Source organism: Rhipicephalus microplus, chromosome 3 (assembly GCF_043290135.1).
Source record: "Rhipicephalus microplus isolate Deutch F79 chromosome 3, USDA_Rmic, whole genome shotgun sequence".
NCBI lineage: Eukaryota > Metazoa > Arthropoda > Arachnida > Ixodida > Ixodidae > Rhipicephalus > Rhipicephalus microplus.
The window spans coordinates 4,180,664-4,199,812 of NC_134702.1; the positions used below are offsets into that span (position 1 = coordinate 4,180,664).

The 19,149-nt window shown below is 43.9% G+C and overlaps 1 protein-coding gene across 33 annotated transcripts in view; it reads left to right on the plus strand.

Annotated features, from left to right (window-relative positions):
* The window catches only part of trol (terribly reduced optic lobes), a 531,158-nt gene that overhangs the window by 351,644 nt on the left and 160,365 nt on the right, over positions 1–19,149 (plus strand). For all 33 annotated transcript variants that reach the window (XM_075888764.1, XM_075888744.1, XM_075888745.1 and 30 more), the window contains 2 exons: positions 10,680–10,782; positions 12,738–12,811. In XM_075888764.1, coding sequence (XP_075744879.1) covers positions 10,680–10,782; positions 12,738–12,811 — 177 coding nt within the window. The remainder of the gene's footprint in view (positions 1–10,679; positions 10,783–12,737; positions 12,812–19,149) is intronic.

Below are 19,149 nucleotides of genomic sequence, written 5' to 3' on the forward strand. Positions count from 1 at the left end.
TTTGGGATTTCTGCAAGTCGATGATGGCACTGTTTGCTTGCAGAAAGTCCATGCCCAGAATTGCCTCACGGGAACATTCAGGGAGAATAAAACTGCAGACGTACACATATCCTCTTATTCCCACTCGCTGTGCACAATCCTACGGGGCTGACTAAATGCCCGCCGGCGGTGCGTATCTGCGGTCCAGTCCAATGAGTGAGCACTTTCTTCAGCTTCTTTGCGAGCATGTTACTTATTACTGAGTAGTCTGCACCTGTGTCTATTAACGCTATGGTTTCGACGTCGTCTATTCTGACTTGTAGCTCGGATGTCACGTCACCATTACTGCGCTTGTCCGTCGTTGTGTCAGTGTCGTCGTGTCAGTGTCGTCGTCTGATCTGGTTAGCGATGAAGGGTTTTCAGTTTTCCGAAAATCAGCGGCCCTGCCTCCGCAGGTCGCTGGTTCTAGTTTTTTCGTCGCGGGCTTTGTGAACGACGCCTCGGGAAAGTAGATGATGGATGTGGACTTGGCGACCTATTGCGCATTGGTGCAATCGACCGCGATTCATGTCACGGAGTGTTTGGATATGCATAGCGCGAAGATAAATATTCTTCGATTTCGTAAGGGCGCTCACCGTTACGAGGGCAGGGTGCATTCACTGGGAAGCCACGTAGCCTGACCCGACGGTAGTGGCATGTCCGATAAAGATGACCAGCCTCCCCACAGTGGTAGCAGAGGGGCCGCCGGTCTGCCGTGCGCCATACATCACTTTTGCGGGGTCTCGCTTCTAGCATCGACGGGGGCGTACTGCGAGGAAAGGTCGATGGCATAACGGGAGCTTGTGCAAAGCTCGGGCGTCTCATGTCTTGCCGTACGACTTGTGCGTACGACAGCTGTGGCTGAGGTTCCGGTTGCGTGTGGTGTGGCACCTGAGGCTGCGGTTGAATAATTGCTTGCCGCACTTCTTCACGTACAACGTCCGGGATTGAGGGCATCGCTGGAGGACTTCGGGGGAGTTGCAGTTTCTGGAGCTCCTCCTTAACAATAGCCCTCACCATTTCCCGGAGGAAGTCAACGTTGGTGGGGAGGGTTGTTGACTCCACCCTGAGTGAAGAGACTTTGAAGTCTCTGTTGTACAGTCTCGCACGTTGTTGTAGCGTCCTTTCCATGGTCGTTGCCTCGGACCGAAACTCCGCCACAGTTCGCGGTGGATTACGCAACAGGCCTGCAAAAATTTCTTCCTTTACTCCGCGCATTAGGTGCCGCAACTTCTTCTCATCGGCCATGTTTTGGTCGGCTCAGTAGAAGAGCCGTGACATGTCTTCTATGTACATGGCCACGCTCTCGTTATTCCGTCGGTTCCTCGCCTGAAGAGCAGCCTCTGCCTTCTCTTTGCGGTCCGTGTTCGGATAGGTTGCGATTAGCTCTCGTCGGAAGTCGTCCCACGACAGCAAGGACGCTTCGTGATTCTCAAACCACGTACGTGCCAAATCTTGCAGGGCGACGTAAACGTAACGAAGTTTTCGGGCTTCGTCCCAACCATTCAAACGCGCAACGCGCTCGAAGCCTTCCAGCCAGTCCTCGGCGTCTTCAAAGGTCTCACCGTGGAAGACTTCTGGTGTACGTGGCGAATCCACAATGAGGTGAGATGGAGATGGCATCGACTGGGTGGCCATCGCAGTGACGCTTGTGCTTGAGGTCTCGACAGGTCTTGATGAGTCAATTAGGGGCCAAACTCGGGCTGCTCACCACGTAGTCAGCGACTCGTGCGTTGCTGCACAGGTGTCAATTCTGCTGGCTCCGATCTTCTGGGATCTGGGCTTCTCTCCCTTGCCTGCAGTTGGCTTAGAAGCATACCCAGCACCTCCACCAGATTGTTACGAATAAATATAGCACCTGGTACTATATAAACTCTTTATTTAGGGCGAACTTGTGCCCGTAAACTCAAAGCTAAAAATGGTCGGCCAAAAAAAATGTCTCTGCTCGCTGACTCCAACTTCGTTGGTCTCTTCCTCTGCCCCTCGAGTCTCGTGCCGGTCTCATGGTGTAGCATCGTGGCGCGTGCAGGACGGCGTTCCATGGCGCGGCTTTCTTGCTACTTGCTTGACTGCTTTTACAAACGCGAATTGTGGTACGCGTCTTCTGCGATGGTCGAGCTGTGGCAATATTGTGGAGTCTCGAATTGGAGAGCGAGCACCACGCCATGCTCTTAGAGTGAACGGACACAGCAGACACGGTCGGTACAAACCAAACAATACACATACATTTATTTAACTACTTTTGAACGACGATATCGTCTACCGAATCGGTACATCAATTGTTATCAACACGCTAAGTCATCATTACACAAAATTACCATACACTCAAACATCGCAGCGCAAGAGCATACAAAAGGCGGCGTCGCTAACGCTTGACTTACCATGAGGGGCCCCGATGTGTGGCCCGCGGTACCACGCGTCGAGGACCCATGCTAGAGACAACCATTCGCGGCAGCCGCAATGCGCAGAAGACTCGCTCAACTCTGGCCTGCTGCCAAGGCTTGCTTTCCCCCAGGGGTCACCACCAGCACTACCACTGTCACAACCATGATAATGATAACAGTAGCAATCAATGCCACCTACCACCTGGTAGTTGTAACCCGAAATGCGGCTTTTGGGCACAGGGAGTGTCAGAACCCCCCCAATATAGATATATATATATATATATATATATATATATATATATATATATATATATCCCTTAGTTGAAAAGTAAGATGACACGCATACAAAACGCAGTATTTACTAATGTTTCGGCAGGCCCTCCTGCCGAAAGTAAATACTGCGTTTCATATATGTTTGTCATCCTCTCTTTCGACTGCATTTCCTAACAGAACCATTAAACTTATTTTTTGAGCGCGCGCGCGCGCACGCACGCACACACACACACACACACACACACACAAACACACACACACACACACACACTCACACACTCACACACTCACACACACACTCACACATACTCACACTCACTCACACTCACACACACTCACACTCACACACACACATATCATTTTTATAAGTATGTTGCAGAGCTACACGAGCATGCCTGGTTCAAAGCATTTTTTTTCGTGAGGCACCCCATGAGGTCACCGTGTGTCGACATAGCTGTGAAGCAAAAACAGTATGTCGGAATCGGCATCAAGGTTTTACTCATTTTGGAGATCAGTAATGACATGTTAGATGGAATCCTGACCTCCCCAAATCTTCATAAATGACTCTGGGAAGGGTGGAAAGGTTATTTTTTTACCTCTCACATTCTTCCCTGGCCCAGGGGCTAGTTTCTGCTACTGCGGCCCACTGCCTAAGATTAGTTTAAGATCCCTGATTTATACACTCTGAAAAAAATTATAATTTTTTAGTTTGTTCGTACAGTAAACTCCCGTTAAGACGAACTGTTATACATGAATTCTTGCTTAAAGGGGTACTGACACAAAATATCGGGGCTGAGATAGTCAGCAGGATCAATTCTTGTGAACATTCGTATATCATCTGCAAGATATCAACAGCGAATGTAGCTTGGAAGGTATCTTAAATTAATTTTGAAGTTTGCGTGAGCGACCGACTTCGTAGCGCTATACACATCGTCGGAGGTGACCCCCTACTTCCCCCACGTCACCACGCTGCGGTCAGCAAAACAAGTTATCATGACATCATAGCTGCCATTTTTTTTTCACCGCGTTAGTTCCCAAAGTCAATATTTCTCGGCGGCTGGTTACGAGTACGTGGCCGTGGCGCACCCTTAGAATGTTGTGTGTTTGACCACATTCCAGTGCTGTTTCCTTTTCGAAAGTAATTCTTGATGCGGATTGTGCGAAAGTGTGTCATAGTTCTGTGTGCTGACGTGGTCAAGAGTTGCACACGCTAGGTGGCGACAGCTGCACCCAGTTTTTGGAACCCTCTCAAACCAAAACGGAAACTGATCAATAATGAGGGGCCTGTGATTATCTATCATGTGCTGCAACAAACAATGTGTCGTGTCATGACTAACAGCCCTACAGCAACGTATTGCAGCAGAAAAATGCGAGGCCAAATTTTTTGTCATTACCCCTTTAAGATGAACAACACCGAAATGTTTGTTTGGTTTCCCATAGATTCAATGCAAAAAAATTCTTCTTAAAACGAACTGCGTAACAGGCCTCTTCTGTTAAGACGAACCCTCGCAGGGGCCAACAATGGCGGGGTTTCCGTGCAACGAACGAGTCTTGATGAAGACATTCAGGTGAACAAGGGAAAGCGAAATGAATAACAGAAAACTTCCTTGCACAAGAACTCAAAGCAAATCAAAAGCAAACTGCGACTTGGAGGAAGAACGTGAGACTATTGAAAAAGAAAGGTCAGCTCATAAAGCTTGTATCTCCCTCACCCCTAGCCTGAAGAGAGAAAAAGGGCCAACTTTATCAGCAAAGGGAGCAACAAAAAAATGTTTGTCCTTTTGTATTCTCCTCATGCTCTTCAGTTCCCCGAATGGAGTACAGAGAACAGAAGATTACAAGAGCTTTGCTAGTGGGAAAAATGCAAGGAAAGGGAGCGGGAAAAAAAAAAAGCCAAAGGAAAGTGGAAACTGGAACAAATTGTTTGCACATTATAATCATATAAAACAAAAACCATATATACAGCACTAGCTCTTTCATCAGAGGAATCAGATGCATTGTCATTTTCTTCATACAATGGTGCCTGAAAACATGATGCGGTTAGGTTGCATTATTTTACATAGGGCCTGCGAACGTCTATCTGTTCCCATTGAAATGCAGCAAATTGTGATGCACAATTTTCATTATGAAAGTGCACGACAAAGAAAGTTTATTTTGCACACTAAGTATATTTACGACGTGTCTTTTTTCTGTGCTCGAGGCTTGTGATTGTGGGTAGCGTAAACGGAGATCTTCAGCTGCATGTCAATCGGAAAAAGTTGCTGCGAGTTGAAAATGTGAAAATATCGGAATTGCAAAGAAAAGCTTGCAGATTTTCAAAAGCAACTTGGCGTATATTGGCATTGTCAAGGTAGTGGTGTTTAATGGAGGCATATTCAAATGTGATAGCAAAGCCAGTATAAGAGCCTCTCAGAAAGTAAACAGCCAAAAGAACAAATATTTAATTCCTTTAAGAAAAATTGTGCATCTACCTTCTTTATTTTTTTCTAATCATCCAAATAAGGTCGTGCTACAGTTTTATTGTTGAATGTTAAAATTTGGTAGAAATTCATTTATAAGCATGTTTAAAGTCGAACCCTGCTACAACGAAACTGACAGGGCGAAAAAAAATACCGTTGAAGCGAAAGTTTTATTCTAGTGAAATCGAAAATATATATATATTGATATATAATATATATATATATATATATAATATATATATATATATAATATAGATATATATAAATATATATATATATATCTGAGCTGAGCTAGCAAAACAAAGGAACGTTTATCCTCAAAATTCAAAAAATTTACGCTGCTTCCTATTTTTCCCCAGCAGCGTCACGATGTGATTCTCACCCATGCATAGCAAGGCCATGATGAAAAGCACGCTGAAACAATGTCTAAAACAGCTTTCGTGAACGAACCAAACAGTTGCATTAACACGTTAACACCAGCAGCTGTCCGCTGTCAAAAGTATCTGACAACGCCGAAATGGAGACTGGGTATCGTGAAGCGGCGACTTTTGCATTATTCTATGCCATTCTTATCATTTATTATTTACGGCTAGCTAATTTTATTGATAATGCGGACAAACAGCCGCTCTGATTAGTTACCATACTGACCAAGCGCGAACATAATGATAAGCATCGGAAACGGAAAAGGCATCGTTCCGCGGTTGCACCCAGCAGCTGCATGAAGGAAATCATGAACGAAGCAAGTTGGAGCTACTGAGCTTCAACTTCGGATCGGCTGCGGCTCAAAAGCAAGCCAGTTGCAAAACAAAAGCAAGGCAGTCTCTTTGCCATCGCTATCGAGCAATGGCGGCGCCAATGCTTACTGAACAGCAGTGGTATAGCGGCGGTTTCTGGTGGTGCCAACGTGTGTTTTAGAGTTCTTCAACGCATTTTCAGGCTCTAAAAATGTATCTAAATATTAAAGATTGGGTTTACTGCATAGCAATAAGTATCTGAGCCTGAAATTGCGTCATAAAATTTCGTTGAAGTGGGACAATAGAAGAAAAAACGTCTGTTGTGGCGACAATACTTATGCATTGACTCATATGAACTGCAGACGGGGAATCGTGAATTTTTCGTGCAAAAATTTCGTTGAAGCGGCGTTCGTTGTAGTGGAGTTAGACTGTATTATAAGCTCGCGAAATGAAGTGCTCGTCGGATTAGTAGTCTAAATACTCTATTTGAAAGCATATATTTTATCAAGCTGAGCTAAACAAATGCTTTTTTTTATCCGAGAGTCTAGCGTTACCTCTAGACGTAACAATAGAAGCCGTTAAAGTTACAGCATTGTTGAATAAAACAGGTCACTGACCAATGTCAAACAAAACAATGACGTTTCGGGATCCGTACGGGTCCCGAAACGTCATTGTTTTGTTTGACATTGGTCAGTGACCTGTTTTATTCAACAATGCCTTTACCTGACCAGACGGCATTCTGTCGAACTCTCTACTACGTGAGCATCCGCCATAAAGTTACGGCCAGACGTAAAAATAAGACAAGTTAGAGTTGAGTCCAGCGTGACATCAATACAAAACCTGCTGGTTAAGCTCGCCGAAGCTGATCGGCAGCAGTGGCGTAGAAATAAAGATAGAAAAAAGGCAGCAGTAGCATAGTTGGCTAACGCAGCTCGTGCAGGGCGGTGAGGTCGTTGGTTCAAGCCCAACCAAATATTTTATTTAATTTTTTTGTGCAAGTATTTTTCTAAACAATGCAGCATTAATATTCCAAGGGCGCAGCTTATATATTTTTTTCCTTAAAGAAAATTGCCTTCATGGTCACGGCGGATGTGCAAAACCACGTTGTTACCGCGCTGTACATTTCTGCTGTAGCAAGTGCATCACAAAGCAAGATTGTCCCAGTGATGCACGAGCAAACAACTGAGACTGCCAATTCATTATCAAACTCATGTGCATATTGTGAACCACACGACGGACGTAACCTTGGGCAGCTAATCATCGTTATGGCTGGACGTAACTTTCACTTTTTGCAAAAGCTACGTCTATAGACGTAGTGGTAGAAGCCGCTAAAGTTACATCCAAACGTAAAAAAAGACATGTTAGAGTTACGTTCAGTGTGGCAACAATACAAAACCAGCTTGTTAAACCCACCAAGCCGATTGGAAGCAGTGGCGTAGTCTGCTAACGAGGTTGTTGGTTCAAGTCCTACCAGAAATATATTTTATCCATTACTTTTTTTGCACAAGTATATTTTTAAACAGTGCAGCATTAACGTTCCAAGGGCATCACTTTGGTTCAAGCCCTACCAGAAATTTATTTTATTTATTACTTTTTTGTGCAATTATGTTTTTAAACAGTGTAGCATTAACGTTCCAAGGACGTTGCTCTTATATATATATATATGTATATATGAGATCTAACAGACAATAATGCCAAGGAATCTATAGGGGAAGTTATTAGAACTAATGTATTGTAAATAAGAAGAAAGAAAAGTGGGTGAAAAGCTAACTTGCCTTGAGCAGAAATCTAACCTATTATCTTCGAATAACGCGTTCGACACTCTACCACTGAGCTATCACGGTGGCTATTCCCCCAGCCACTTTATTAGATTAATCATCATCATCAGGCTGACTATGTCCACTGCAGGACAAAGGCCTCTCCCATGTTCCGCCAGTTAACCTGGTACTGTGCTTGCTGCTGCCAATTTATACCCGCAAACTTCTTAATCTCATCTGCCCATCTAACTTTCTGTCTCCCCCTAACCCACTTGCCTTCTCTGGGAATTCAGTCAGTTACCCTTAATGACCAGCGGTTATCCTGTCTACGCGCTACATGCCCGGCCCATGTCCATTTCTTCTTCTTGATTTCAGCTATGATATCCTTAACCCCCGTTTGTTCTCTAATCCACTCTGCTCTCTTCTTGTCTCTTAAGGTTACAACTACCATTTTTCTTTCCTTTGCTCGCTGCGTTGTCCTCAATTTAAGCTGAACTCTCTAAATAAAAAAAAAAAATTTGTGTCAAAACACGGAGAAACGAGCCCTAAGGTATACACCTCTTTCCCTTATTAATTAACGAGGGTCTCGTACTGGCACACTTGGTGCCGTTAGGTTGTATACGAGGGACTATTGATCAGCTGCCAGCTTGTAATAAGTTCACGTGCTACGTTACGCCATACAAGCTCATAAAAAGTGTTCCACACTCGCCGCCATGGCTACAGATGGCGCTGATTGACACTCCCACGTTTAAATTCACATATAAACTTAATAAAGTGGATGAGGGGATAGCCGCCGTGATAGTTCAGTGGTATAGCATCGAACGCGTTATTCGAAGGTCGTAGGTTCGATTGCTGCTCATGGCAAGCTAGTTTTTCACCCACTTTTCTTTCTTCTTATTTACAATACATTGGTTCTGATAACTTACCCTATACATTCTTTGGCATTATTGTCTGTTAGATCTCATTAATATTGTGTCAAAACATGGAAAAACGAGCCCTTAGGTATACACTTTTTCTCATATATATATGTATATGTATAAAATAAAATAGTTTTCGTGGCTGCGGCAGATGCACAAAACCGCATTGCTACAGCGCCGTACAATTCTGCTGTAGCAAAATAGTGAGTGTTAGCAACGAAAGCGCACCGCGATATTATCCCAGCATGGACGCTGTTGGGAGCTTTTTTTGTAGAGTCTGTGTAATAACTCTATGAGTTGTAGAGTTTTCCACAGAAAACTCTATGGCCTCAGTGACAATTTGTTTTGCATTCTGAGGTGATTTTTTCATGTTTTTACTGTTACACCACTAAAAATATATATGTAACGAGTCAGATGGATGTCTTTTTGTCACTCAACAATAACCGTAATCTATATTAATCTATATTTCATGTGTACGTGTCGTCCATCCTCTGTCTGATGCGATGCGATCGGGCTGTGGTCAATACAGGCTTGAAACAGGCTATCAGTGCTGAATATCAGTACAAAATAAATGAAATGTTCTGAAATAATGCAAAATATGTGATCAACCAAGAATTTTTCATGATAATGTATTTAAAATCACGACAAGTTCTTCCAAGATTGCTGTCGCCTGTAGCCTAATATCGCAGCTACAGGCTGCTACAAGTGGCAATGCGCTGCAAGAAGGCTGTGCGGGCCAACGTTTAGAGACACTTCCACAGAACGCCTTTCTAGATTCTACATTGGTGCGGCCTGCATCATTAAAACTAGGCAGATGAGGTTTTTGGACGACGAGATATTTACATGTCGCGACGCGGGACAAGTAACTACTGTTACCGTATGGGTGTAACCCTAGTGAAGGTTTTATACATCAGCACGGGCACGCTAATCGTACTTGCATCCAGTTGGAGAGCTGCTGTTTACCACTAACCCCAGTGCAGGCAGGGTTCCATCATGATTGCTCCGCTTGTTGACTGCTTCAAGGAAGCTAACGAAAAGGCAGCACCTGATACAGTATACTGGTACCGGCAACGTCTTCCGAAAGTTCTTCAGCTGGTCTGTCTCAACAGAGCTGCTGATAGGCGAAAAAGTCCGGCACAATAAATGACGCAGATTTCAACACACAAGCGATTCCGGTAAATTGGTGAATCTGAGCTTATGACCGCTTAATACGACGAGCGGCAGTGCCAAACGTTACCATAGCAGATGCAAATGTCACTGTAGAATCGTAGACGTAACACAAACAGTGGCTATAGTTATGTCTGGACGTAGCGCTACTATTGGCTATAGTTATGGCTGGACGTAACAATAGCGCTGGCTATAGTTACGTCTGTACGTAACAATAGTGCTGGCTATAGTTACACCTGGACGTAACGATTGTGGTGGCTATAGTTATGTCTGGATGTAACGATTGCGGTGCTTAGTTACGTCTGGACGTAACCCTAGCCACACCGTTTTCTTATTCTTTTTCTCCCCATTTATAAGTATACATCATTTAGCATTTTCAAGCAACATATATGTGCGTACCTGGCATGTTAGCATTTGGTTTTTGAGGGCAGGTGTGATAAGACGAACAAATGATCATGGTTCCTTCGAATTCATATTAAAGGAAGTCTTCTGTGTTTGTTATAATAAGCGATGTTATGGGGAAGGTGATTCTAGCTGGCACAAGTTTAGGGTATGAATGGGTCATGGGAACGTTTTGTGTGACAAAATGAAATTACAAATTAATCGATCTGATATGCTAGATGGTCTTCCTAGTAATTTTTTATTTAGATAGCTATCATAGTGAATTTCATAAAAATCACATAATGAAGCTACAGGCCTGCGATGAGAGAGAAGAGGAAGGGACATTATCTAAATGGTAGTTGCACTACTTGTACGGCAATAGATGGGAGTGGAACGACTGGCACAGTTATGCACCGCTTCGAAATGGAAATGACTGAATGAATGCCAGAGCTTTAGAGAGATGCGGAATATTCTGATTCTCAGGGTTTTTGAAAAGCAGCAATAATAATGACCTAGTGAATCGGAGAAAAAAATCTGCCAAGGGAAATAGCTTGACTTTCCCTGTCCTGCTTTTTCTCCTTCACTTCAGAACTGCCAACACAATACACAGGGTGAATATTGTGAAGAATGCCTGCCTGGATTTATTGGTGATGCTACTGGAGGCACTCCAAGTGACTGCGAGGCTGTCCTGGGTAAGTTCTCTCACTGCACTGAACATGGATATCGACCTTTGATGAAATAAGTGTATGTTATGAAAACAAAAAGCATCCTTCACAGTTTCTTGGTGTTAATATAGGTTGATAAATATCGTAAAAAGCACATGCTACGAGATGCTTCGGAAAGACTTTTAGGGTAGGTGCAACTTAAATACTGTTTAAATTTACATTAAAATCCATTAATCAAAGTATGTGGACAGGATTGGCAGCAGCTACACTGAAGTCATAACACGCATGTCAAAGTAGTGTGGTAGAACCCACTTCAATGGAAGTAAAGAATAGAAATGAAATTTTTCTATTTACTGAAATTTTTTTTTCAGATTGACCCTGAGTTCTGATACAGTAGTACTTGTTAACTTGATTAAAAAGCATCTAGTCGGTTTAATATTACTTCATTGAACAAACCTGCAGTATTGCACTCTGCTACGAATATAATGCTCAAGCACATACGAACGTGGCTTGTTGTATATGCAACCTATGCTACCTTCCTTTTCATAACATAGGAATCTAGGAAGAAAGTTGTCACTGCATGAATACTTGAACTACAGGTGCCTTTCTATACATTTTTGTTAAGATGTACTAGGTGCATGCATCTGGTTCTAAAAAAAGGTGCCATTCTGGGCAGCGTGTTTCTTCTCTTCACAGTACGTTATTTGTGGTGATCAACACTTGCAGATAATGAAGCTCTTCCATGTCTTGTGGCTGTCATGGCATAGAAATTCTCTGTGCTCCTGCACAGAAGACAAGCACTGTGAGTGCACTATGGCAACTGCAGCTCCGCAACTACCTGACGGATCTTTCTTTACTGTTTAGAATCAGTTGTAGTTTTTGAACGGTCACTATTTTTCGTGTGGTATGATGCTTTTGAAGACTGTGGTAGTTGTATTTTGGGATTTGATTGTTAAAAGAGTACTGTGACAACAAAAATATAGCATCCTGCCTTCTGTTGGCATCACGTAGGTATTGACCCACTTGTCATGGCTGGAAATGTTGTTTGTTTGAGCATGCATTGGTTCATTATTTGGAGATGTTTGTGTAACTCCCAGTCATAATTCGGGCTCAAGAGAACATCGAGAGACCTGGCTGGGGTGTTCTGGTAGACACGTGTGAAGACACGATACTGTGATGCAATAGCCATGTGGCACAACATACACATTAGAATCATGTGAACTATGAGAGAGAGCACAAGTGGGTAGCATATGCCAGCTAATTATGATTCCAGACATAGTTCTGGTTCTTGTGCACTCAAAACAAGTTGATGTCGCCATCACGAGTTGCTCAGTTTTGCGTTTAGTTGTGTGGTGCATACTTTACTATTGAGTTTTAATATGTTCTAGGTTGTGTTTGCCATTGTTATTTTCTAGAGGACACTGTGTGCCTACACAAATAAACCTCACAAGTTATGTTCCTTTAAACCGAAGCCCATAAAAATTTTTGTTCAAACCAAGTTTGTTACCTTTGCACCTATGGATGACTGAATCAAATTGGCATCCCTGTTCTTCTTATGTGACATTTTTCTTTGGGTGAGCTTTTTTTTTTTTGCACGAATTCTAGTGTGTTTGATACAAGAAACATGCACATTGTACCAGAATAACAAGCATCACATGTCATCCTATCTCTGGAACTGCCACTACAAGTGATGGAAGTTGTTAACCTTATGTTGCTGATGTTTGGACTGCCTTATAATACCACATTGTCCTTATTTCTATTTCTGCGCACTAAATTTAGGAAGAGTTTGTTCCTGATAGTCTGTATTTTTTGTGTCATTAGTTTCTTATTTTACTTGTGTTGTCTGCAGTAAGTCCTCCTTTTTTTTAATTATCTTGTTTTGGAGTCATTCAATCATCAGTAGCTACATTTAGCCTGTCAGTAACACACCGCACCAGTGCTACGCATTGTAATAACAGCTGCTTGTTTTTTTTGTATTTCAGTGCCTTCATGTAGATGTGACAACCGTGGTAGTACAAGGCAAGAATGTGATGCCAGGGACAACTGCCCTTGTAAGGTAAACTGCGGTAGTACATGTACTGCTTTTCAGCTAACATTACTGCCTCAATTGTGGGTTATAGAGATGGTAATCGGCACCACGCTCTTGGAGTGAACGGACACAGTAGACACGGTCGGAACAAATGAAACAACACGTATGTTTATTTAACTACTTTTTGAACGACGATATCATCAGCCGAATTATAACATTCATCATGATCAACACGCTAGGACATCCTTACACAATAGTAAACAACACTCAACAACATGATAAAGAAGGCGGTGTCGCTTATGCCTGACTCGCCACGTGGGCCCACATCAGACAGACCACTGTGCCGTTCACGGCAGACCCACCACCGGAGACAACAGTCCGCACCACCGCCCCACGCCAAAAGAGACTCGCTCAACTCTCTCGCCCACCACCAAGGCTTGCCTTTCGCCATGGGTCACCGCCGGCGCTACCGCTCTATCGACCATGATGATGATACCTGTGATCGCCGCTCGTGAACACGCCACCTATCGCTCGATAGTTGTCACCCCCAAAGTACAACTTCTGTAGAAGACACTTGCGCCATGAAAAACTTTACAGCGGGTGTCAGCACCCCCACACAATTGACTATTACAGCTTGATACATTTAGCCTAGTGCACGCCAGCAAAATAATACATGACTACAATTCATGAACATCAAAATGTGCATTAGCACTAAGCAACAGCCGAAGTAAGTGCTTGTATGCTATGAATAAAGTGGTTATTATGAGCATCTCTATATTTATAACGCTAAGAAAAATGAAAAGTTGTACACTGTCTAACAATTTATTCTTGAATACTAAAGACGGTGACAAGGAATGTAAAATATCTGTTGAATGTATGATCTACACTTGACATGTGGCTCATGTAAAAGTTAAGCTCTGGCTTTTGCCTCACTCAGCTGCTCCAGAACTCATCTCTAACTCATAACTGAAATGAATGGCAACTATGAAGTGTTTAGGTGAAAAGGCAGAAAGAACAGCATACATTCAACTACATTCGTTCTTCTAAAAAAAAAAGATGGTTTACACTCAGGTGATCTAGTGGAGAATGATCAAAGGAAAATGATCTATTGTAGTGTCATGCACATCCTAAATTATTAGAAGGGTGTTGTGTCTGGGTTGGCTGGCTGGGACGCCGAGAGAAGAACGTGGAATGAAGAGCTGCAGCGCTGAGAGAAGAAACGCATCCGTCTCGCACAAGGGCTTCGTCACCAACTAATTTATTTACACATATATACATGTACAACATAACACTACCGCACAAGGCGCCACATGACATTGATACAAACCGAAACTGAAAATGAAACTAAACAAATTACAGCACAGCACAACAACATCCCCTTCTTTAAAAAGTCGCTCATAAGAAAATACAATAGAACAGTATACACAGAACATAGAAGAACAAGCACTTAGCACGAGAACACCCAGTACACTTTATACAAGAGCAAGAGACCAAAAGCCTCCACATCAATCTAGACCACAGTCCGCAAATCGGCGTGGTCTAGTCCACTTCCTAAGAAAGCGGCGTTTTGAGACCGGCTTGGCGATTGCGTTGCACGGTCAAGAGGTGGAGAAGGCCCTGGGCTGGGCTTTGCACTTTCGGTCACGGCCTCACTACAATTACATGAAGTAGCATCAAGACTTTTCAGAGCAATTTTCGGTTCGATAGATTCTGACGGTGCAGGCTCAATGTGAACGGTGTCACCTGGAAGGTTCTCCTTCCTTGAGAAGGAAGTATCTGAGCAGGGAGGCCACATACATTAATATTATGGTGAGTATTGCGAAGTAAGAGAGATATAGACAGAAGTTTGGAGCGTTGAAGCCAAATCCGCATGAGAAACAATATAAGAGGAGCTCCATATGTTGCCATCGCTCAACTGTAAGGAAGTTGGGCTAATCTGTTTCAAGATTTTATACCTGCTTTGATATTTGGGATGCTTGTCTGGGACACGAACTTTGACTGTGTCGCAAACTCGAACTTTCTGGGGCTTAGCACCACGACGATTGTCGACATACAGTCAAACCTGCTTATAACGAACCTCCATATAATGAATTCCTCGATATAACAAAGTTTTTCGATTCCCCGCCGTCGCTCCATAGAAGCACATGTATTTGTGACCTCAGTGTAACAAAGTAACAGCGGGAGACAACCTTGATATAACGAATTTTAGCAGCTAGTGAAATAGCCGCGAGCACATCATGAGAGTGGCATGAAGTCATGTTGTTACATGACACGCGTGTCGTGATTATCATGTTTCGATGTGTCATTTACCTATGTCGTCCGTTTGCATAGCATAGTTTCGAGTTTGGTACATGTGAAGCTAGCGAAACATCCGCGAGCGCATCATGAGCGTAGCATGCAGTCATGTTGTAACATGACACGCATGTCATGTTTATCATGTTTGCACCAGTATCATACCCTTGTCATCCATTCACGCACGTAATACCAAATTTGGTATAAGATTGATTGATTGATTTGTAGGGTTTAACGTCCCAAAACCACCATATGATTATGAGAGACGCTGTAGTGGAGGGCTCTGGAAATTTCGACCACCTGGAGTTCTTTAAGGTTCGCCCAAATTTGAGCACACGGGCCTACATTTCCGCCTCCATCGGAAATGCAGCCGCCACAGCCAGGATTTGATCCTACGACCTGCGGGTCAGCAGCCGAGTACCTTAGCCACTAGACCACCGCGGCGGGGCAAATTTGGTACAAGTGAAGCTGGCGAAACGGTCGCCAGCGCATCATGAGCATGGTATGTAGTGTTGTTACATGGCACTCATCTCATGATTATCATGTTTGCACCAGTCACATGCCTTCGTCATCCATTCACATACCGTAATACCAATTTTGGTATATGTGACGCTAGTGAAATGGTCGCGAGCGCATCATGAGCGTGGCATGTAGTCATGTTGTTACATGACACGCATGTCACGATTTTCATGTTAGGGTCTGTTGCTTGTGTTCACTATGCAATCATGTCATACCATACCAGTTTTGCAACATGCCATGTGAACGAAACCACCGCAAGAGCTGCAGGACAATGGAATGTAAATCATGACATTCATGACATAAATGTCATGATTTCCATGTTATGACTAGTCAAATATGTTTTTCATACAGTCATCTCATGCCATACCAAGTTTGGAATCGATACTATTATTGAAACGGCCAGAAGAGCTAAAGGTGGTAGGCGGCTAGATAGATAGATACACTCAAAGTCACCGAAGTTGGCTAGGAAATGCTTCGCAATTAAAATCACTTTTGGAAGGCCATCCTTCGTGTACATATGTAAAAGCTTGAGGTAATGTCAGATCAGCAGCAGTGGCAGCCTGAAGCTCAGCTTTAATAATACAAGAAATAACCAAGGAAACAATTTTTTCATCACGCTCTTATGTAACAGGTAGCTGAAGAGGGAGACGTGACAAGGCATCTGCAATGACATTATTGGCACCATTACAATACTGCACCCTGAACTTGTAATACATGAGTCTAGAACACCACCTAGAAGTGTGAAGGGGGCGGCAGCCTTCGAAGCCTGCAGAAAGAAGTGCGACAAGAGCTTGATGATCTGTGCGCAAAGTGAAGTGGCAACCCCACAAATAAACATGCCATTTCTCACAAGCAAAAAGGCATGCGAGAGCTTCACGCTCTCCAGTGGACTACCTGCGCTCTGCAGGGGACAACGTGAACACAGCAAATGCAATGGTGATCAGCTGATCACCTAACTGTTGTTGAAACACTGCTCCTAGTCCAAAATCGGATGCATCCGTTGTGATGATGATGGGCAACTTCTCATTAAAAATACTGACAACTGACTTTGAGGTCAGGATTGACTTAATTCTAATGAAGCTCTGTTCAGCTTCTGCTGACCATGCAAAAGGTTGTCCCTCCCGAAGTAGGAAGCGCAATAGTTCAACCACATCTGCATAATGTGACACGAACTTTGCGAAGTAACCAACAAGACCAAGAAATGACTGCAACGCTTTGCATTAGTAGAACATGGTGCATTCTCAATGGCCTGAACTTTTGACTCAACAGGTGTTAAGCTGTTGGAACTGATCTTGTGGTCCAAAAATTGCAATTCACTCACACCAAAAATACACTTGTTATTAAGTTTCATGTCGCATTCGCTGATACGGGAAAGAACTGCATGCAAGTTTGCATCATGCTTTTTGCGGTTTCGACCCCATACCAATATGTCGTCCAAGTATCACAGTCTACCTTCGCAGCTTTCAAGTATTAGAGACATCATTTTCTGAAACACAGCAGGGGCAAACACGAGCCCAAAGCACACGCGACGAAAACAAAACACCCCATCACGCTAAACAAATAAGGTCAAGTCTCTACTGCACTCAGAAAGTTCAACTTGATGATACGCGGACACAAGGTTCAACTTAGAAAAGCATATCATCAAACAGCTGTTGAAGAAGCTCTTCAATGTGTGAAAGCAGGAATCCGTCGACGACAATTGCCTTGTTTGGGTAATGTAAGTCTACACACAAGGTGCAGAGAACGATCTTTTTTCTTTACAACGACGAGTGGAGACGCCCAGTCGGAAGCAGAGACAGGCTCGATGATTCCACTAGCTTGAAGACCGGACAGTTCTGCAGAAACTTGCTCACGGAGTAACAAGTGAAAGGTGTCGAAACTTGGCAGGAACTGGACACACATCAGGTTGATGCATCACTTGATGCACAAACCCGCGCACACCAACTAGTACACTGGTGAACAGTTGACGAAATTTAAAAGGCGCGTTGGCCGTAAGATCTGGTTGCACGTCGACTTGGGCACTAGTCATGGAAGCACCAAGAATGTTTATAGATAATGCGCTGACAGCATCACGACCCAGAAGGGAGCTGTTGTTTACAGTGACGTAGAAAGTGACAGATGCAGTACGACTGCAATACCAGACTTGTGCTGTGAAAGATCCCAAATTTTCAATTGTTTCTTTGAAATACGTCTACAGAATGATGTGCGAAGGAGAAAGTCTAATGCTTGGAAAATGTTTATGAAAGTCAGCGACGCCAATTAAAGAGACGGATGCACCAGTGTCCACGAGAAAAGTCGGGGGAACATTGCCCACTGTTGCGACAACGGTAGGCTGAGACGTTGTGTGGCGACCAGCCACATTTAAAATGGTGACCATGTTTGTTTGGCCGTTGCACGCAGTATGCAAAATGACTGCATCTTGACGTAAGGTCGAATTTCATGTGGCTTAAAAATTTCCCTGTTTACCGCACACAAGACAAGTTCGGTTCCGAGCCATCTGAAACTGAGGAAAATTTGCTAAGTGGCGAACTTATCCACAACGGAAGCAAAAGGCAGGCGGCAACTGTACAGATGACTGTTTGAAAAAGCTCTGAGCTTACTGCTGGCCTCCTTGAAAAGGCAAGGTCAAAGGCGCAGAAGCGTCTTTTTGGTGGCCTTCTCGCCCCCTCAAGGAAGAAAAAGAGCCGGCATGTTGGTGTTACCTGCGAAACGAATGGGCACCATGAGGCCCTGCAACGGAAAGTTGCTGCACCGAACGCGGAGCGAACTGCTCTAACTGCACAGGTACAAGTTCACGCTCTCGTGCAATCGAGAGGGCTTCAGAAAGAGTGATGAATGAGCCTTTTTGAAGGAGCTGGCAATGGACATTGTCAGATGCGACGCTAAGAAAGAGTTGCTGCCTGATGATGTCGTTTTCAACCGCTCCGAACCCGCAGGACGCGGCGAGCGACTGGAGACTAGCTATGAAGTCTACAACGGGCTCACTGGGGAGCTGACGATGCTCTTGAAAGCGGAGGCACGCCACATAATCGCAGGATGCATCTTTGAAATGGTCCTCGAACAATGCGATTGCAGCTTGAAATACATCATACAACGCAGGTGTCTCTGGCGCTTTGATGGAACCCAGTCTGATAGTTTTAGGCTGGCGTGGTCCAACCTATTAAGCAGTAAAGCCTTCCGCTGCTCTGCCTTGCGAGCATCTTCTCTGACAGCATCCACGTATGCCTCAAAAAATTAACTTTCAATCAGCCCTAGAGACCGGTGGGTCCGGAGCATGGAGAGAAAAGCGGTGGAGGTATCAGAAACATCATCGCAACCAGAAAAACTCTAAACCAATGAAAAAAGAAACCGAACATGAAAAAGAAAGGTCAACATGGAAAGAGGAAAAAGTCCACGGAGTTGAAGGCAGGAATGAATAATGAGATGCAGCCACTCACCGAGGAAAAGGCAGAAGAGGCGCAACGCGGCGATCGTTACAGAGAACAAAGACAAAAGCACGAAACCTCGAAGTAGCGTCGCAGCCAAACAGAATTGCGAAGGGGGACCGGAAGAAA